We start from the raw sequence: 16264 nt of genomic DNA, 5'->3' as shown, positions 1-16264 counted from the left end.
TAAAGTGTATAGTTCAGTGCTTTTTAGTGTATTCACTAAAGTTGTGCAACCATCACCACAATCAATTTAGACATTTTCGTCATCTGAAAAAAAAACCCTGCACCCCTTAGCCATCACTGCCCACCCCCGCACCATGTCCCCCCTGCTCCTGGCAGCCTCTCATCTACTTTGTCTCTGGACTTCCCTGGTTTGGTCTCTTTGTGTAAACAGCGTCATACACTGTGTGGCCTTTCATTTCCAGCTTCCTTCACTCTGCAGGAGGGAGTCAGGGTTCATCCATGCTGTAGCACTGTCTGCGCTCCATTCCTTTTCATGGCTGGATAATACTCCGTTGTGTGGGCAGACCACATTTTGTTTATACCATCGTCAGTTGGTGGACATTTGGGTGGTTTCCATTTTTTAGCTATTTGTGGATAACGCTGCTGTGAACATTTGTGAACAAGTGTTGGTGTGGACCTGTGTTTCATTTCTCTTGGGTGGATACCTAGGAGTGGAATTGCTGGGTCGTATAGTAACCCTATATTTAACTTCTTGAGGAACTTCCTGTTTCCCACTGTGGCTGCAGCATTTTACATTCCCACCAGCAGCCCATGAGGGTCCCAGTTTCTCCATCCTTGCCATTTGTATGTCTTTGGAGATATGTCCATCAAGTCCTTTGTCCGTTTGGATGCCACTGTTTCAGCCATGCCACATGGTAGGACCCTGGGGCAAGTTACAGAAACTTCTGGGAGTCAGTGTAAATAAGACTCAGGGCAGCCGAGGGTCCCAAGGGCGAGATGGCGTCTGGCCCTGGCAGGCTGTGGAATTGGGGTGTGCAAGCTGTCGAGGAGGCAGATGGAGGGGAGAGGCCAGACCGCCCGGCTTTCTCTGGCCCTCGGGCATTCTGTCTTTCTCTCCGCCCTGGCTCTGCCTGCCTGCTGGTGAGGAGGGGTCGCCTCACAGACGACACCGAATTGCAGTTGTTCAGTTCCAGACCCACATTCCTGAAGGAGGGACCGCATGGCCCAGCAGGGTCAGGCGTCCACTCTGTCCTCTCCCTGGCCAGTTTGCTTTCTTCTGTCCACAGATCGGGACTTTCCCATCGCAGGGTCCGGTCTGGGCTGAACTAGAGCCATTGCACCACCCCAGGGCGGGCAGGTACCCCCTGCGACCTCATGTCATTTTACTAAACCAGCAGGACCAGTCAGGCTTTGCCAGGACTGGCTTTGGTTTCTGTTGTTACTTGAGGAAAGTTACTAGTACTTTGAGTGAGGAGCAGGAAGGCGGGTCCGTGACACTTGACAGATCCGAGATCTGATGTTAAAGCCCAACCCCCACTCCTGGGAGGTGAGACCCTCAGCGTCTCACGTTTGGAAACGCACTGAGAACTGAAAGTCTTGAAGGGCCGCTGAGTGACCGGGCAGCGGCCCTCACCGCCCCAGTGCCCGCAGAGCCTGCCCTGCAGCTGCCCTAACCACAGCCCTGCCTCTGAGCAGCAGCCTGCTCCACAGACGCCTGCCTGCGCCCGTGAGGGCACCCCGTTCTGGGCGCCCTGCCAAAGGCGTCCAGCACCCTAAAGGGGGTGGTCAGTCCACAGCAGAAAGTGAGACCCCACAGCTCCTAAGAGACAAAGCTGGGACTTGAACAAGATTCCTCTGTCTCCAGAGCCCCTGCTTTTTTGTTAACTTCTTGTAGACCTTTCAAACATACACAGAAGTAGGGAGAAAACACCATCCTGAACCCACTTATCACCTCACGGTCGGTCCTGTGTCAGCGATACCCTCACCCACTCCCCCCCAACCCCAAGTACTGGGAAGTAAACCTCAGACATTAACGACTTTATCTGTAGGTGTTTGTGTGCGTCTCTCAGGAGCGAGGGCTCTGCTATGAAAGCGCAGCCGCTGGGCCAGCAGCTCACGTGGAGCAGTTGAGCTCTTCCCGACTGCCATTCTGGGCAGAGTCCAGATTTCCTCACTTGTCTCGGTTCCTCTGCATTCTTCTTTGTTTGAATCAGGATCCAAATAAAGTCTATACTTTGCAATTGGTTGTTGTGTCTCTTATATATATTTTTTTTTTGCAGGGGAAGATTTGCCCTAAGTTAACATCTGCCAGTCTTCCTCCTTTTTCCTTCATTTCCCCCTGCAAAGCCCCAGTACACAGTTGTACATAGTTGTAAATCCTTCTGGTTCTTCTGTGTGAGCTGCCGCCACAGCATGGCTCCTGACGGATGAGTGGTGTGGTTCCGCACCCAGGAACCGAACCCGGGCTGCTGACGTGGAGCATGCTGAACTGTAACCGCCAGGCTGTCAGGGCCGGCTCGTCCTTTATGTTTTTAGTCTCTGTGCTCCCCTCTCTCTCTCGGCCTTGGGATTTTTTAAATTGAAGGGACACAGTCCCTTGTCTTGTAGCTTTCATCACACTCTGGAGTTTCAGCTCACACCTCTATGCATGTTTTCACAGGCTCCTTATTCCCTCGGTTTTCCATCGATTAGTAGGTAGATCTGTGGGAAAGGCCCCTGCCTAACTGCCCCTTGCTTAGGTCCAGGGATCCAGACTGCATGACGGGGAGTTGGGGGGTCAGGATGGAAAGATATGGGGAAAAAAAGCAAGAAAATGTACTTTGCAAAGCTTCACTTCCCTGGACGTATGACCTGGGTGAGAGCACTTGTCCTAAGCGTGGGTCTCTGGTTTCCTTCTTCAGGGCAGATCAGAGGTGGCCGAGGACAGGGGGTGAGAGATGGGTGCTAGAAGAGGCAGCAGTAAATCAGAAAGCCGTGAGGAGGCCTTCATGCCAAAGGGGAGCTGGACCATTTGGGGTACGAAGCAGCCCGGAGGCATGGCTGTGGCCTGGGGCCGGGAGGGGATCAGTCTTGGGGAGATGGGGTACGAAACATGCAAGACACGTTTTAGCAAAAGCATCCCCTGAAAGTGGTTAAAATCTGAAGGTGAGCTTGAGGGATGTGGCCCAGCCGTGTGCAAGGTTTCTTCTGATAGAATGCAGAGCGGCCCCCGGTGCCCAGGAAGCAGGTGCTCCTCCCGCAGTCTGCCCCAGGTGTGACCTGGCAGGACCTCAGTGCTGAGCAGGGAGGTGACAGTGCGCAGTGGGCTGCTGGAGGGCCAGCCGAGCACAGGCCAGCCCTGCTGCCTGGCACCTGGCCTGTAGTGGTGGCCTCGGAAGGCTCAGAACCCAGCGTAGGTCGTGGCTGCGGGGCCTGGGGAAGACAGTCTTGCAGCCCTGAGGAGACGGTGGCCTGGAGGAGCTTCGTGCCTGCCCAGGGCTCCGAGCAGCGGAAAGGAACGTCTGGAACCAGAAAATGCCCTCAACGCCGCCTGGTGATTGGCCGCCCCCTCGAGACACATCCTTCCTCGTAACCAGTCCTACGAGAGCTCTTTAAAAATGGTCGTGCAGGCTGTTCTGCTTCCCAGAAGTGTACTGTGTCACATTCGTTTTCACTATGGAAAGTACATGTGTGTCTCATAAAATGAAGGAGTGTAGAGTTTTAAATCTGGCCCACGTCCTCTCACCGTGGAAATGTGTAACGGTGAACTGTCACCAGGAGCGCACGTACAATGTCAGGGTATTGTATAAAATCTTAACGGCATTAACAGTGTTAAAACTGCTGGATTGGTGGAGGAAATGTGAAAGGCTCCAATTTGTGGTACGTAAATTAAGAAAATGTTGTACCTAACATTCTGGTTTAAATTTCCAAAAACAAAAGAGTCTAAACCCTTTAACTTTTCAGTTTTTTTTTCTCTGATTGGCCTGAGCTGACATCTTTTTCCAGTCTTCCTCCTTTCCCTTCTCCCCGAAGCCCCCGTACATAGTTGTATATAGTTCTAGGTCCTTCTACTTCTTCTGTGTGGGACACCACCTCAGCATGGCCTGATGAGCCGTGTGAGGTATGTTCCTGGGACCCAAACTGGCAAACCCGGGCTGCTGAAGTGGAGGACACAAATTTAACCACTCGGCCACGGGGCTGGCTCCCTAAATCTTTTAATGTTTTTAGCTTCTGTAAGGAGCTAGTTTGACTGTTAGGAAACGCAAGCTTCTTGACCAGAACAGCTCCCCTGTGTTGGGACGTCATCCCCGTGGGTGATGACCGGTTGATACTGGCTTGGAGGGAAGTCCACTGTAGTGCAGGGTTGGGGTGAGGGTTCCTGTTTTGCCCACAGCCCCTCCCATCCCCGCTTCCCCAGGGTGCCTCCTGGAGGCCTCACTTCCTGCTGATGACAGGACTCCCCATCTGGCTCCCTGGGCGCCTGGGAGCCGGTGATCCTCCGTCTCAGACGGCACAGGCGCTCGCCGAGCGTCCTCAGGTTTGGGTGTCGGCGCGCACCGTGCAGAGGTGTGCATCTGGCTCTGCCGTCCACCCGGCGTCCGGGCTCTGGGAGCTCCAGCGCTGCCCCTGCTGCTCCTCGGAGCGCCTGACCGCCCCCTTACCTTCCACCTGCATGGTCTCCTGGGACCATTAGCTCCTGCCCTTCCATCCCTGTGCTTTCGTCATGCCCGCACCCCTGCCCTGCTGTCCCCAGTGGCTCAGGGGGGCTGCTTCTCGAGGATGTCCATCTCTGCGTGAAGTGCAGGCCCCCTGAGGCTGAGGAACGGCATCTAAGACCTTCCGTAGACGTTTGGAACACGCCCATCCACTCCAGTCAGGCACTTGTCCTGGTCCACCCTGCCATAGCACCACAAGAGTCTTCCAGATGTGTTTGTTGTTGCGCATCTCCACTGCCCCAAGAACAAGGCTGTCCCTGTTGGGGCCCATCAGGCCTCACCGCCCCGCTCAGGCCTCCAGCATCCATGTTCCCCAAGGCCACTGTCAGCGCCCTGCTCTTGCCGTCAGCTCACGTTTCGCTAACTTGTCCGCGGCTCATCTTTCTCCAGCTCTTCCGGCCCTGGGGCACGTGCACAAATGCACTGTTCCAGCCCCGGGAGGAGCAGCCCCATGCCTGATGCGCAGGCGGCCAGGTGCTCGGAGCCACACTGTCCAGGTGTGTGTGCGATGCTCCTGGTTGGGTTGGCAGAGGCAGATGCGTCACACACAGACCCCCGAGGTAAAGTCCTCTTGAGATGGTTTTTTTTGGTGTCCCCTGCCGCAGCTGGTAGGAACACCACATGGGGCGCGCCTGTCAGGTAAAGCCTGCCCTTAGAGGGAAGCAGGCTGGATGGAGCACGCTGGCCCCTTTGGGGACAGTCAGCTGCCCTGCAATTGGAACGGCTTAAACCAACCTCACCTCTTGTGTGTCCTGCATTAAGTTAGAAAAAACTCGGGTGACTTAAGGAATTTATGAAGGATAATGAGGTATTTATTTAGAGTTCATTTTAATGCATATTTTTCATAGAAAATAAAACTTCTGGTCCTGCCTAAGACAGTTATTTTTCATATTAATAGACTTTAAGTGACACCCACAGCATTACAAATTATGATGCATAAAATCTAATTCCTACATTTATTGATTTTTCAAAAAATATTTCCTTCTCCCCAACTGAAATACATTCTTCTTATGAGCTGCAGGGGGCAGTACCCAAAGGGAATGCAACGAAAGAGTACATGGAGAGCCTGCAGCTGAAGCCCGGGGAGGTGATCTACAAGTGCCCCAAGTGCTGCTGCATCAAGCCGGAGCGCGCCCACCACTGCAGGTGCCGCCCGCCGCCCTCCGCCTGCCGCCCTCCACCCTCCGCCCGCTGCCCTCCGCCCGCCGCCCTCCGCCCTCCACCGCGGGAGGCTGCCCTCGTCGGCCCTCCCAGTGTTGCATTCTGTGTATTGGACGTGTGGCCTGGGGTGGTTTCCTCAGAGCACGCAGTACTGAAAATCAAACTTCTCCTTTTCAGTATTTGCAAACGATGTATTCGGAAAATGGATCATCACTGCCCATGGGTGAACAATTGTGTAGGAGAAAAGAATCAGAGATTTTTTGTGCTCTTCACTGTGAGTAAAAACATTTGTGCAGTGACTAATATTGAGTTTTAAATTCTTTAACTAGAGTCTTGCCTGGAGCGGGTAAATTTACTCTAACATCAGGCCAGTTTCTCTCCAGCCTTTTCTCTGGAGTTCAAATTGTCGTGCACACTGTGCTGTCACTGCTGGGAAGTAGTCCAACAGATAGAGACGCGTTGCTTGTGTTATTTTAGGTGTTTCACTGTGGTTTAACTCTCTCTCAGACACCTTGAATCACAGCCGTTCGTAGGATCTGCTGAAGTGTATCAGAACTCATTTCCCAACTGTGTATTTTTCTATAAAAGTATCTCGCTTGGTCCAGTGTGATCTCGGGTAGACAGGTATCACCTGCGACCGGTTCCTCCCCTCGTGAATTCTCACTGACAGATGAAACGGAGGAGTAAACGCAACACGAAGTGGCCTTTGCTCCTCGAAACACATGATCGCTTAGAGTTGCTAACCGGCCTCTCCCCCGTTCCAGATGTACATCGCCCTGTCTTCAGTCCACGCTCTGATCCTCTGTGGCCTCCAGTTCATCTCCTGTGTCCGAGGGCAGTGGACTGGTGAGCGTGGTTGGGTCTGTCATTCCTAGAAGTGCGTGCCTTTGGGGGAAAAGGGAAAAGCTTTCAAGGAAGAATTGACTTTCCAGTTTTGAAGGAAAGCCTCCCAGTTATTTTAGAAATTAACTGAATGTTTATTTGGAGAATAATATGCGTAAGTTCTAACACTGCTGTTTTGCTGGTATAATGAAGCCACGCAGGTAATTGTTCTTCCTTAGTCAGTAGTTTTTTCTAAGTAGTCTGAGACTGGATGGAAATTAGTGTTGTTCAGACAAACCTTGTGTTTGTGTTCTGGTTAGCTAGCTAGGCATTGTTCAAAGTAATCCTTGCGTTACTGGACGGGAGTGAACCCCAGCAAGTGTCGTGAAGGTGGGCGTTGACTGTCCAGCCTGGATGTGAGACCGGTCAGACAGGCTCGGGCCACCCCAGGGGCGGGTGGGGAGCGGTCCGTGGTACCTCCCACCTGAGGATTGCTCGCAAGCATAGGTACACAGGAGTCTTCTTTTTCTGGGTTTAGTTGCATTTTAATAAGCAGTTTAATCCACAGAAGTCTTCTAGAAACCTCAGGTAATACAGAACCTTTTGAAACTGCTGACCAGGAAATGGTGGTGTGAGTTTTGAAGGGCCAGCCTCCCGCGCCCCCACCACACAGGGCATGTGCCTCTTTTCCACGCGCACCTTCTCCCATGGAGGCTGGCCCAGGGCGGCCCTGGGGGCACTCTTCTGGGAGCCGGACGCCGACATCCTGCGCTGCGAGATGTGCGTTCCGCGCTGAGGTCCGCTAACAGCCAACTCTGTCTCATTCGCAGAATGCAGTGACTTCTCACCTCCAATCACTGTCATCCTGTTGGTCTTCCTGTGCCTTGAGGGTCTTCTGTTTTTCACTTTCACGGCAGTGATGTTTGGCACCCAGATCCACTCCATATGCAACGATGAGACGGTATGCTTCCTCCTCTGCTGGGCCTGCTCAGTATTAGGTGAAAGCTTGTGAGAACGGGAAACCCTAACGTCCATGCCAGGGGTGCGAGTGTCAACTCGGCAGGTTAATTGGCGGTCTTGATAAGCTCCAACAGGCTCGCTGTGTTTGCTCATCCTGTCCTTATGTGCAGTGCATATTCAAGGCGCAGTTTGATTCGAGAGTCAGCAGAGCCAGGCCAAGGCCCAGTGCTGGGACACCCAGCCCCCAGAGCAGCCGAGCGCGCTGCAGGGAACCACTGCCTTCCTGCCTTTGAACTGTGGGTCTGCAGCAGGCTCTGGAGGAATATTTGTAAGAGATGAAACAAAGGTGGTGCCCTGGCCCGGAGGACCAGCCCCTCCTGCCACTACTGTGGCTGCCTGGGCTGTGCGCATCTCTGATGTTGGTCTGCTGGGCGGCTGCAGCCTGGCTGTGCTCAGGGAGGCCGTGGGGGCTGGTGCCACCCTTCACCTGACCTCCTGGTTCTCAAATGCAACAGGGTTCTAAAGTCTGGCGGTGTTTTCTGTTGGAACCACTCGGCTAACCTTTATATGTCGGGCTTTTCCAGACACTGCCACCCACTTGCTTTTCTTTCTGCTTCCAGGAGATTGAGAGACTGAAAAGTGAGAAGCCGACATGGGAGCGGAGGCTGCGATGGGAAGGGATGAAGTCTGTCTTTGGGGGGCCCCCGTCTCTGCTCTGGATGAATCCCTTTGTTGGCTTCCGGTTTCGGCGCCTGCAAATGAGACCCAGAAAAGGAGGCCCCGAGTTCTCTGTGTGAGGCCTCTCGCCATGCTGGAACTTGTCAACCGACTTTAAATTATTTATTGGGGTCTGAGAGGGTATCATCAGCTCGTCTGTGACCAATAGGGCAAATGGAACCACACACACCAGTTGCTTGCAGCAAGCAGAGTTTTATATATTTATAGTCACGGATGGCAGATTTCCAAACTCGTAACCAGATGATGCTCTAATCACTTCTCACCTCTACAACTAACGAAGGGCGTGCGGCCGCTCGCAGGGCCCAGTGTCGTCATCTTCCTGCACAGTCAGGACTTTTGTTAAGAATATTTGCATTTTCTAAGAAGTTGTGTGGGCTATTCCATGGGTTACTAAAATCCTCTGTGCTGAGCTGCTTTTCTCAATCGTGAAGAGAAAACGTCAATCCAGTGAGCGAGAACTCCAGTGGTCTCAGGGGCCCCCGCTGGCTCCGTGGTCCAGTAGCGCAGCGCCGATCAAGGGCTTTGGCAGACAAGGACACGTTGGTCTCAGTTAGCTCTGACCCTTTGCACTGAATGTGACCTGTGCACTGAGCAGCGATGGCGGCTTCAGGTACACTCCCCACTGCCCCGCAGAGGTGTTCTTGACCCTTTCGGCACGTCTGTGTGTGTGCGTGTCTGTGTGTGTGTGCGTGTGCATGTGTGTTTTCAAATTGGCAGTGTTGTTGAGGCAACGTGACATTTGGTGGCTGTGTGCAGCAAGCAGACTGTTTCAGAAACCGACGTTTCAGGGAAGAGGGGAGAGCTGCCTCGGGTCCCCCGGGCTTCCCGTGAATGTATTGCACGGCGGAAAGTGTCTTGATCCAAAGAACGGTCATTCCTGTGTGCTCCTTTCTTGCCCTCCTGTTTTGATTTTATTTTCAAAATCTGGAGTGCGTGAGGGCCTTGGAACTGGCTTTTTTTGTTCCAGCCAAATTCGCAGCGTGCAGACGGCAGCTCAGGGGAGAAGAGCGGAGCCTCGGGGCACCTGGGCCCTTGTGCAGCTTGAAGCTGCACAGCTTGGCGGGCGTGTCCCTGGGGAAATCCCGAGAGATGGCGGTGGCCTTTGTGCCTCGCTGGGAGAGTGAGGGGACCGCAGGGCCCGAGCCCCCGCCTCTGTGTGCCTCAGTTGCAGAGAATATTCAGGATGGCAGCAGCCTGTTTGAGGGAGTTTTTCTTTTGTATCGTTTATGTTGTGTCTCCACCTGTGTCACAGGTGATACGGTAGGCCCCTGGGTGCGGAGCTCACCGTTCCGCCAGAGAGCCAACAGCTCCCCTCCCTGGGGACTTGCCTTAACTTGCCTGGTTGGCACGCGTCTGCGGGCGCACGAGGAGGCGGTCTGTGGTGGAGCGGGGTTTCCTGTGAGGCTGCCTCCCGCGCTGGAAGGGCGTGCGTCCCTCCTGTTCCGGACGCCTTTCTGTCCGTCTGTGGAACTTTGTTTTTGTGTTTAATCCGGACCCCGTCCCAATCAGGGCTCCCACCACTGCTGATGCAAAACCGCAAAGGGACCTACTCGTGATGCGGTCGTGGCCCAGTCCACAGGCCGCAGGGCGTTTGTGAGATGGACTGTCACTGCAGAGATGTGCGAGCCATGCGGGGACGGACCATGTCACAGCCAGAGGGACAGAGCACCGAGGGAACCAGCGGGCGGTCCCGGGGCAGGCGCGTTTCCGGGGGCTGTTCGGCCTATGCATTTGCACATCTCTCGTCTGGGGTGGACAGTGGACTGGGCTTCACCGTGAGGCTTTCAATATGTGTATCCTGTTGATCAATAAAACTCCTGAAGTGGTTGAACCCTGTGACTCGGCAGTATGTGCAAATCCAGTATACTTGACTCTTCAGCCTCTCCTTTCAATGTAACTTTTATATGAAATAAAGTCACCACTTGACAGTTCTCCAACAATTTGTGTAGTGGCACGGCTCTTAATGGCTTCTTGGTGTGTTCTCGAGGGACGGCTTTTCCTCGGCTTACAGACACCCGCGTCCCGGGCTGTCACCGTCCCTCCTATACCGTGTCCACAGCCTCTGGACACTGGAGAGCCAGTGACAGGAGACCTGGGCATGCAAGTATTGCTCGCACGGCTTTGCCCTATCCACGTTGAATGCTTCTGATGCCTGTCTTCATACGTAGCTTTATCCTAAACATTCCTTTAATTTTGTTAGTGCATTTTGAAATAAAAACTATTTAAAAAATCTCTCTCTTCGATCCAGAATCTCAAGTACCTCCAGCTTCATTCAACAGGTTTGTCTAATGTTTGTGCCTCAGGGACCCAAAGATGCGGGAAGAGGGTCCCGTGCCCTCTTGGCGCTGTGCAGGGAAGACAGGCAGCTACACGGATGACCGACGGTGCGTGTGCACGGGGATGTCTCACACACCTGTCCTGTGAGGTGCTCGCTGGCGTTTCAGACACGCAGAAACACGTCCCCAAGCCGGACACCAGGGCCGCAGCAACTCTGGGGCTCGTGTTTGTGGCTCTGCAGAATTTTGCTGCCGTGTTATTGGTATTTCTATCAGGACGTTATGTAGCCTTATCATGTAGAACTATGATATTTGCATTAAAATGGAAAATGAAAATATTGTCCAAATAGGAAGGTGGCCAAATCCTGTCTTCTATTATATGTGGATTCGGTTCAGTCCTGAGGGGTAGCCTGTAAAAAACCCGGGAACAGCCACGTGCCCGTAAAATCCACACTGATCCCGAAGCAGCCGCCGGTGCCCTCAGGGAAGGGGTGAGCCACCTACAGGATCGACTGAGGATCAGATTCAAAACCGTGTTGCTCCTTATCCAGCTGATAATTTAAGCACAGGCAGCCTGAAGACACAGGGAAAGGTCAGGTGGTTGGGTGGATCTGTGCCCGGTTCCGTCAGCCGAAAGCTGAGCCAGCTTTTGATCTGCAAGGAACGACCACGCATGCGTGGGTTTGTTTCCGGGCTCCCTACTCTCTTCCATTCGTCTGTATGTTTGTCTTTATGCCGGTACCATGTTCTTTTGATTACTGTAGCTTTATAATATATTTTGAAATCAGGAAGTGTGATGCCTCCAGCTTTGTTCTTCTTTCTCAAAACTGATTTGGTGGTGTTCATGGTCTTCTGTACTTCCATATGAATTTTAGAATTGTGTTTTTCTATTTCTGTAAAAAATGTCATTGGGATTTTGATGGGATTGCATTGAATCTGTAGATAGGTTTGGGTAATATGGATATTTTAACAATGTTAAGTTTCAGAACACAAACATGGGATCTTTCCATTCGTTGGTGTCTTAATTTCTTTGCTCAGCGTTTTGTAGTTTTTGGTGTCCAAGTCTTTTACCTCCTTAGTTCAGTTTCTTCCTAAGTGTTTTATTCTTTTTGGTGTTCTTGTAAATGGGCTTGTTTAATTTCCTTTTCAGATGGTTTGTTGTTAGAGTATAGAAATGCTGCTGATTTTTGCATGTTGATTTTGTATTCTGCAACTTTACTGAGTTTGTTTTTTAGTTATTTAGACAGTTTTTTTGATGGAGTCTTTAGAGTTTTCAGTATATAAGATTGTGTTATCGGTACACAGCGACGGTTTTATTTCTTCCTTTCCGCTTTGGGTGTGTTTTCTTTCTTTTTTATTGTATTTTATTTTCTACCTGCCTGCTCTGGCTGGGACGGCCAGTGCTGTGGTAAATAGAAGTGGTGAGAGTGGGCACCCTCGCCTTGTTCCTGATCTTAAAGGAAAGGCTTTCAGTTTTTCACTGTTTAGTATGACGTTAACTGTGGGCTTTTCATATATGGCCTTTGTTATGTTGAGGCACTTTCCTTCTATTCCTAGTTTGTTGAGAGGTTTTTTCATGAAAGAGTGTTGAATTTTGTCAGTTGCCTTTTTTTGCATCTGTTGAGATGACCATGTGATTTTTATCCTTTGTTCAGTTAATGTGGTGTATCACGTTAGTTGACTTTCGTTTGTGGAACCATCCTTGCGTTCCATGGGTAAATCCCACGTGGTCCTGGCGTGTGGGCCTTCTAATGTGCTGTTGGATTTAGTTTGCTAGTGTGTCGTTGAGGATTTCTACATCTGTGTTCATAGGGATGTTGGCCTGTAGTTTTCTTTTCTTGTGGTGTCTTTGTCTGGCTTTGGTATCACGATAATGCCGGCCTCATAAAATGAGTTTGGAAGTGTTCCCACTTCTTCAGGTTTTTGGAAGAGTCTGAGAAGGAGTGGCATTAATCCTTCCTTAAATGTTTGGTATAATTCACCCGTGAAGCCATCTGGTCCTGGACTTTTCTTTGTTGGGAGGTTTTTGACTATTAATTCTGTCTCCCTGTTAGTTAGAGGTCTGTGCAGACTTTAATAAAATGAGAAATGAAAGAGGAGACACTACCACTGATGGCTCAGAAAGAAAAATGATCCTAAGAGACCAACATGGAAGTTACATGCCGGCAAACTAGATAGCCCAGAGGAAAAGGATACATTCCACAAACAAACCTACCAAAACTAAATGCTGAAGAGACAGCATACCGCTCACAAAGACGCATCACCAAGGGCAGTGCTGTGGGGGCTGGGAGAGCTAACAGTCCACTTTAATGTTCTAGGAAATGCAACCGTTAAGACTTAGTGGCACATACCTTGTTCTGAGGAACAAGGTTCTTGTTCTGAGGTTTTTTGGGGGGAGGGACTTGAGACCTCAAATTGGTAAAGAAGCAACATTCGAATAAAACGAAGTGTTTGGGTTTAATTATGCTTCCTCCTTCGTTGCGTCTCCTCATTTGGATTGTCGTCATTGAGCACTTCGAGTGGAATGTGCGAGAAGGAAGAAATGAGGGCTCCTACCTGCCCAGGATCAGGGGAAGCATTTGGTGACAAGTTCTCCCAAACAGGCATGTTCACACGCCTGCTACGGGCAAATGAACCTCCAGGAGCTTTAAAGACAGACACAGAAGCATGTGCACGGTTCCAGGCCCGGAGTGAACTCGGTCGCTGCGCATTTCCCAATAACGCAAACACAGCGATGCCAGGTAGCCCTGGACAACTGCGCGGACCAGCAGTGACGTCGCTTCGTTCCAACTACTGAAACTTGGGACTGCCACCGGGATGTGCCATCTCCCCTCTCGTGTCCGTCAACCCACGGTTCCTAAAACTAGCTGGGCCATGTGGTGGCGCTCTCTCTCTTGACCACGTTGGGTAGTGGATGCTTAGCTGTATGGATGTGATTTTTTTTTTCAGTGCTGGAACATCCCCCCAAAAACCCATGACTTTGAAAGCTGACTGGAGCTGAGATGGGAATGAGCACTTAAGTTTACCTGAGACCCTCAAGCCCCTCACAGTCTTCTTAATGGTGATCCCACACGTGAAAACCCACCCAACTGAACGCCCTGGCAGGCCTTGTTCCAGTAAGGGTATCGGCATGTTGTCCAAAGGCCTCCTATTCACACACCTCCGACAGTTTACACCCTCTGAACCAGAGCTCCTCACAGCGTAATGTACACACAGATTCCTGGGCATCTTGGTAAAACTCAGACGCCGATTCAGCTGGTCGGGGGGTGGCCTGAGACTCGGCATTTCTAAGCAACTCCTGATGGTACTGACGGGCTGGTCCGCGGGCCGCACTTCGAGTAGCAAAGTCTAAGTGTCAGCCAGCGCAGGAAGCGTTCGTTAACCCCTGGCAGCTCTCAGTGAAAGTATTAAACATCCGTCTGGCAACGTGGAAATCTACTTGTGTAAGTGAAGACGACGATCCTCACTGACACACCTGTGCTGAGACTATGCGTGTGCACGCACGCACAGGAAGGAGAAATAGACAGATGCGTTTGGACGGGGTGACAAGGCTTTCAGAGAATTTCAACTTTAAAGTCATCAGATGTTCGTGCAATAAACGATTTTTTTAAAAAAGTACTTGATCCAGACAGCAGACTACTGGAGGGGACTGTTGACGGTCTGCTGTAAAAAGGGCGCTTTAGAACTTCCTCCTTTTGAGAACCGTTCACGGTTCCACGAGAAAAGCCTGGAAGTTGGTACTATTCGGGTAGTAATGGGGCTGAGAGAAAACCAGCTCTTACCAGTTATTTGACAGAAAGCGATCCCATCAGCGGAGGGCGGTCCCCTTCATGGTGCCACGTGGGAGGGGAGCATTGTGTTCCTGTGGGGCCGGCCACCCACCTGCTCGCAGAGTTTGGTGGCGTCGCCACAGCGCTGTGCGGCTCTCGCTGGCGTTCTGTCCTGGACTGGCGCGTGCCTGTTTCCCCAACCCCAGCCATCCCGAAGAGGGAAGTGGTCCCGCTCTGAAGGCCATGCCCTTAAGTGGCAGGACTGTGTTCAGCCACGGAGGTGCCATCGAGTCAGCAGGGAGGTTCCCGGGGACCACTCTGAAGGGGGTGTGGTCCTTTGGGTGCAGAAGCTCCGGCTTATTCAAGACAGCATTATGTTGACTTCGGTCAGGCTTTACTGTGCCACGGGCGAGACCCCCAAGCTGGCGCAGCAGCTCTGACAGCCTCTCTCCTCACAGGTGCCCACCGTGTGCGGGAGGGTTGAACTCAGTGTGCTGGCTGGCAGGGCTCGACGTGCGCGTGTGCACAAGTCAGCTGAGGCTCGCGGTGGCACCCAGCCCTCTGACAAACCAGCGGGTTCCTCTTCTGGCCGAGAGAATTCGCTTGAGTTCCAAGAAAAGCTCCAAGTGCAAGGTAATCATCATAGTGACGCTGATCGCCAGGGTACCGTTGTGATATTTCCTTTCCGAAGTGCCCTCCTGTATGTGACCTGATTGCACCCTCACTGCAGCCCTTCGAGGCAGATGCCGATCTGCCCATTTTACAGACCACGAGACTGAGGCCTGTGGAGGTTCCGTGAGGCGCCCGGGGCCTCTCAGGGAAGACCAGGGATTCCACACGGCCATTCTGGCTGGAGTAAAACCACTTTTTCTAATCCAGTGACTCCTGTTTTTATTTTTTAATTACTGAGTTTAAAAACAGTAAAAGTAATAATAAAAACTCTCCTTGAACAAATAAAGAAGTCAAAACCGTAAAATAAACTGACACCTTCACCGAGGTTGTTTCCATAATGTTCTCAGTTCTGGGGTTCGAGCCGCAAAGTCTATTCCAGCTTCCCTTCGTTGTTGTCGTTTCCAGGCTGCCCCGCGCCTCCCTCGGAGCCTGGGCTGTGCCCGTGGGTCCCTGCACAGCCCAGGACCCCGGCGTTGCATCTAGCACGTGTGTGGCTGCTGGGCCCAGCCGGGAGCCTCTGGGCTCCGCTCTGAGAGTCAAACGGACTTCTGAGTGTCTGGGACGGTGTGCCCACAGCTTAGCATTCCTAGGCCCGGAATACAAACCCGCTTGACCCTCCCTCCGAGAGCCCTAACACGAGCCCGGGTAGCAGAGCTGAGTCAATGGCAGGGACGTGCCCCGCTGTCCCCGTCAGAGCCTGGGAGGGTCCACGGCTGAGGGCACCCACGGGAGAGGGCAGGGTCTTGGGCGGTGACTGGAGAGGTTGCTCAGGGACCCAGAGGTGGCACACATCATCATTTTATGGTTAACATCATTAACATTAGCTTTTTAGTAGTAATAATGATGGTAGTAGTAATAATAATATGAGATGCTAGCTGACTTCAACTCACCTGGTTGTCCTGAGGCAGCTTGCACAACTCCAGGAGGACCAGTTTCTGCTGCCTCACAAACCCACACACGTCCCCGATGGTGGCCGGGTCCCAGGGGTCATGGGGCTGGGGGACGAAGGCTGAAAGGGGAGGAGAAAGGGGTTGGTCCTCAACCTGGCGTCTGCATAATGTCCACCAGAGGGCGCCACGAGACAGCAAGTGCCCACACACACTCGGGTCACAGAAACATTCCTGCACAGTTGTCCCATCCAGCCAGTCGGTCCACAAATATTTATTGAACACCTACTGTGTGCTGGCGAGGCCTCTGCCCTCAATAGACATGAATATAAGAAACTAAATGTATAATTATGTACTGTGATTGGTGCTATACAAGAACAGAGCAGCTGGGAGAGGGAACATCAGGGTGGACATCCCACGGAGAATGAGGAATCTGGGAAGGGGAGGGGGAGGGAAGAGCTGTGCAAAGGCCCTGGGGCAGGGAAGGGCTAGGTGAGTTGCCGT

At 52.1% G+C, this 16264-nt stretch overlaps 1 protein-coding gene across 5 annotated transcripts in view; it reads left to right on the top strand.

Annotated features, from left to right (window-relative positions):
• The window catches only part of ZDHHC7 (zinc finger DHHC-type palmitoyltransferase 7), a 32320-nt gene extending 17227 nt beyond the window's left edge, over positions 1-15093 (top strand). For 4 of the 5 annotated variants that reach the window (XM_046681578.1, XM_046681581.1, XM_046681582.1 and 1 more), the window contains 5 exons: positions 5496-5620; positions 5813-5909; positions 6400-6481; positions 7288-7418; positions 8038-9994. In XM_046681578.1, coding sequence (XP_046537534.1) covers positions 5496-5620; positions 5813-5909; positions 6400-6481; positions 7288-7418; positions 8038-8214 — 612 coding nt within the window. In that variant the 3' untranslated portion in view covers positions 8215-9994. Of the gene's footprint in view, positions 1-5495; positions 5621-5812; positions 5910-6399; positions 6482-7287; positions 7419-8037; positions 9995-14659 lie in introns of those variants that run through there. The other variant, XR_006891499.1, reaches the window with a different exon arrangement.
• Positions 15094-16264: the final 1171 nt, after the last annotated feature.

The sequence above is a fragment of the Equus quagga genome, chromosome 13 (genome assembly GCF_021613505.1).
Source record: "Equus quagga isolate Etosha38 chromosome 13, UCLA_HA_Equagga_1.0, whole genome shotgun sequence".
Lineage (NCBI taxonomy): Eukaryota > Metazoa > Chordata > Mammalia > Perissodactyla > Equidae > Equus > Equus quagga.
This window is presented reverse-complemented; position numbering and strand designations above follow the sequence as displayed.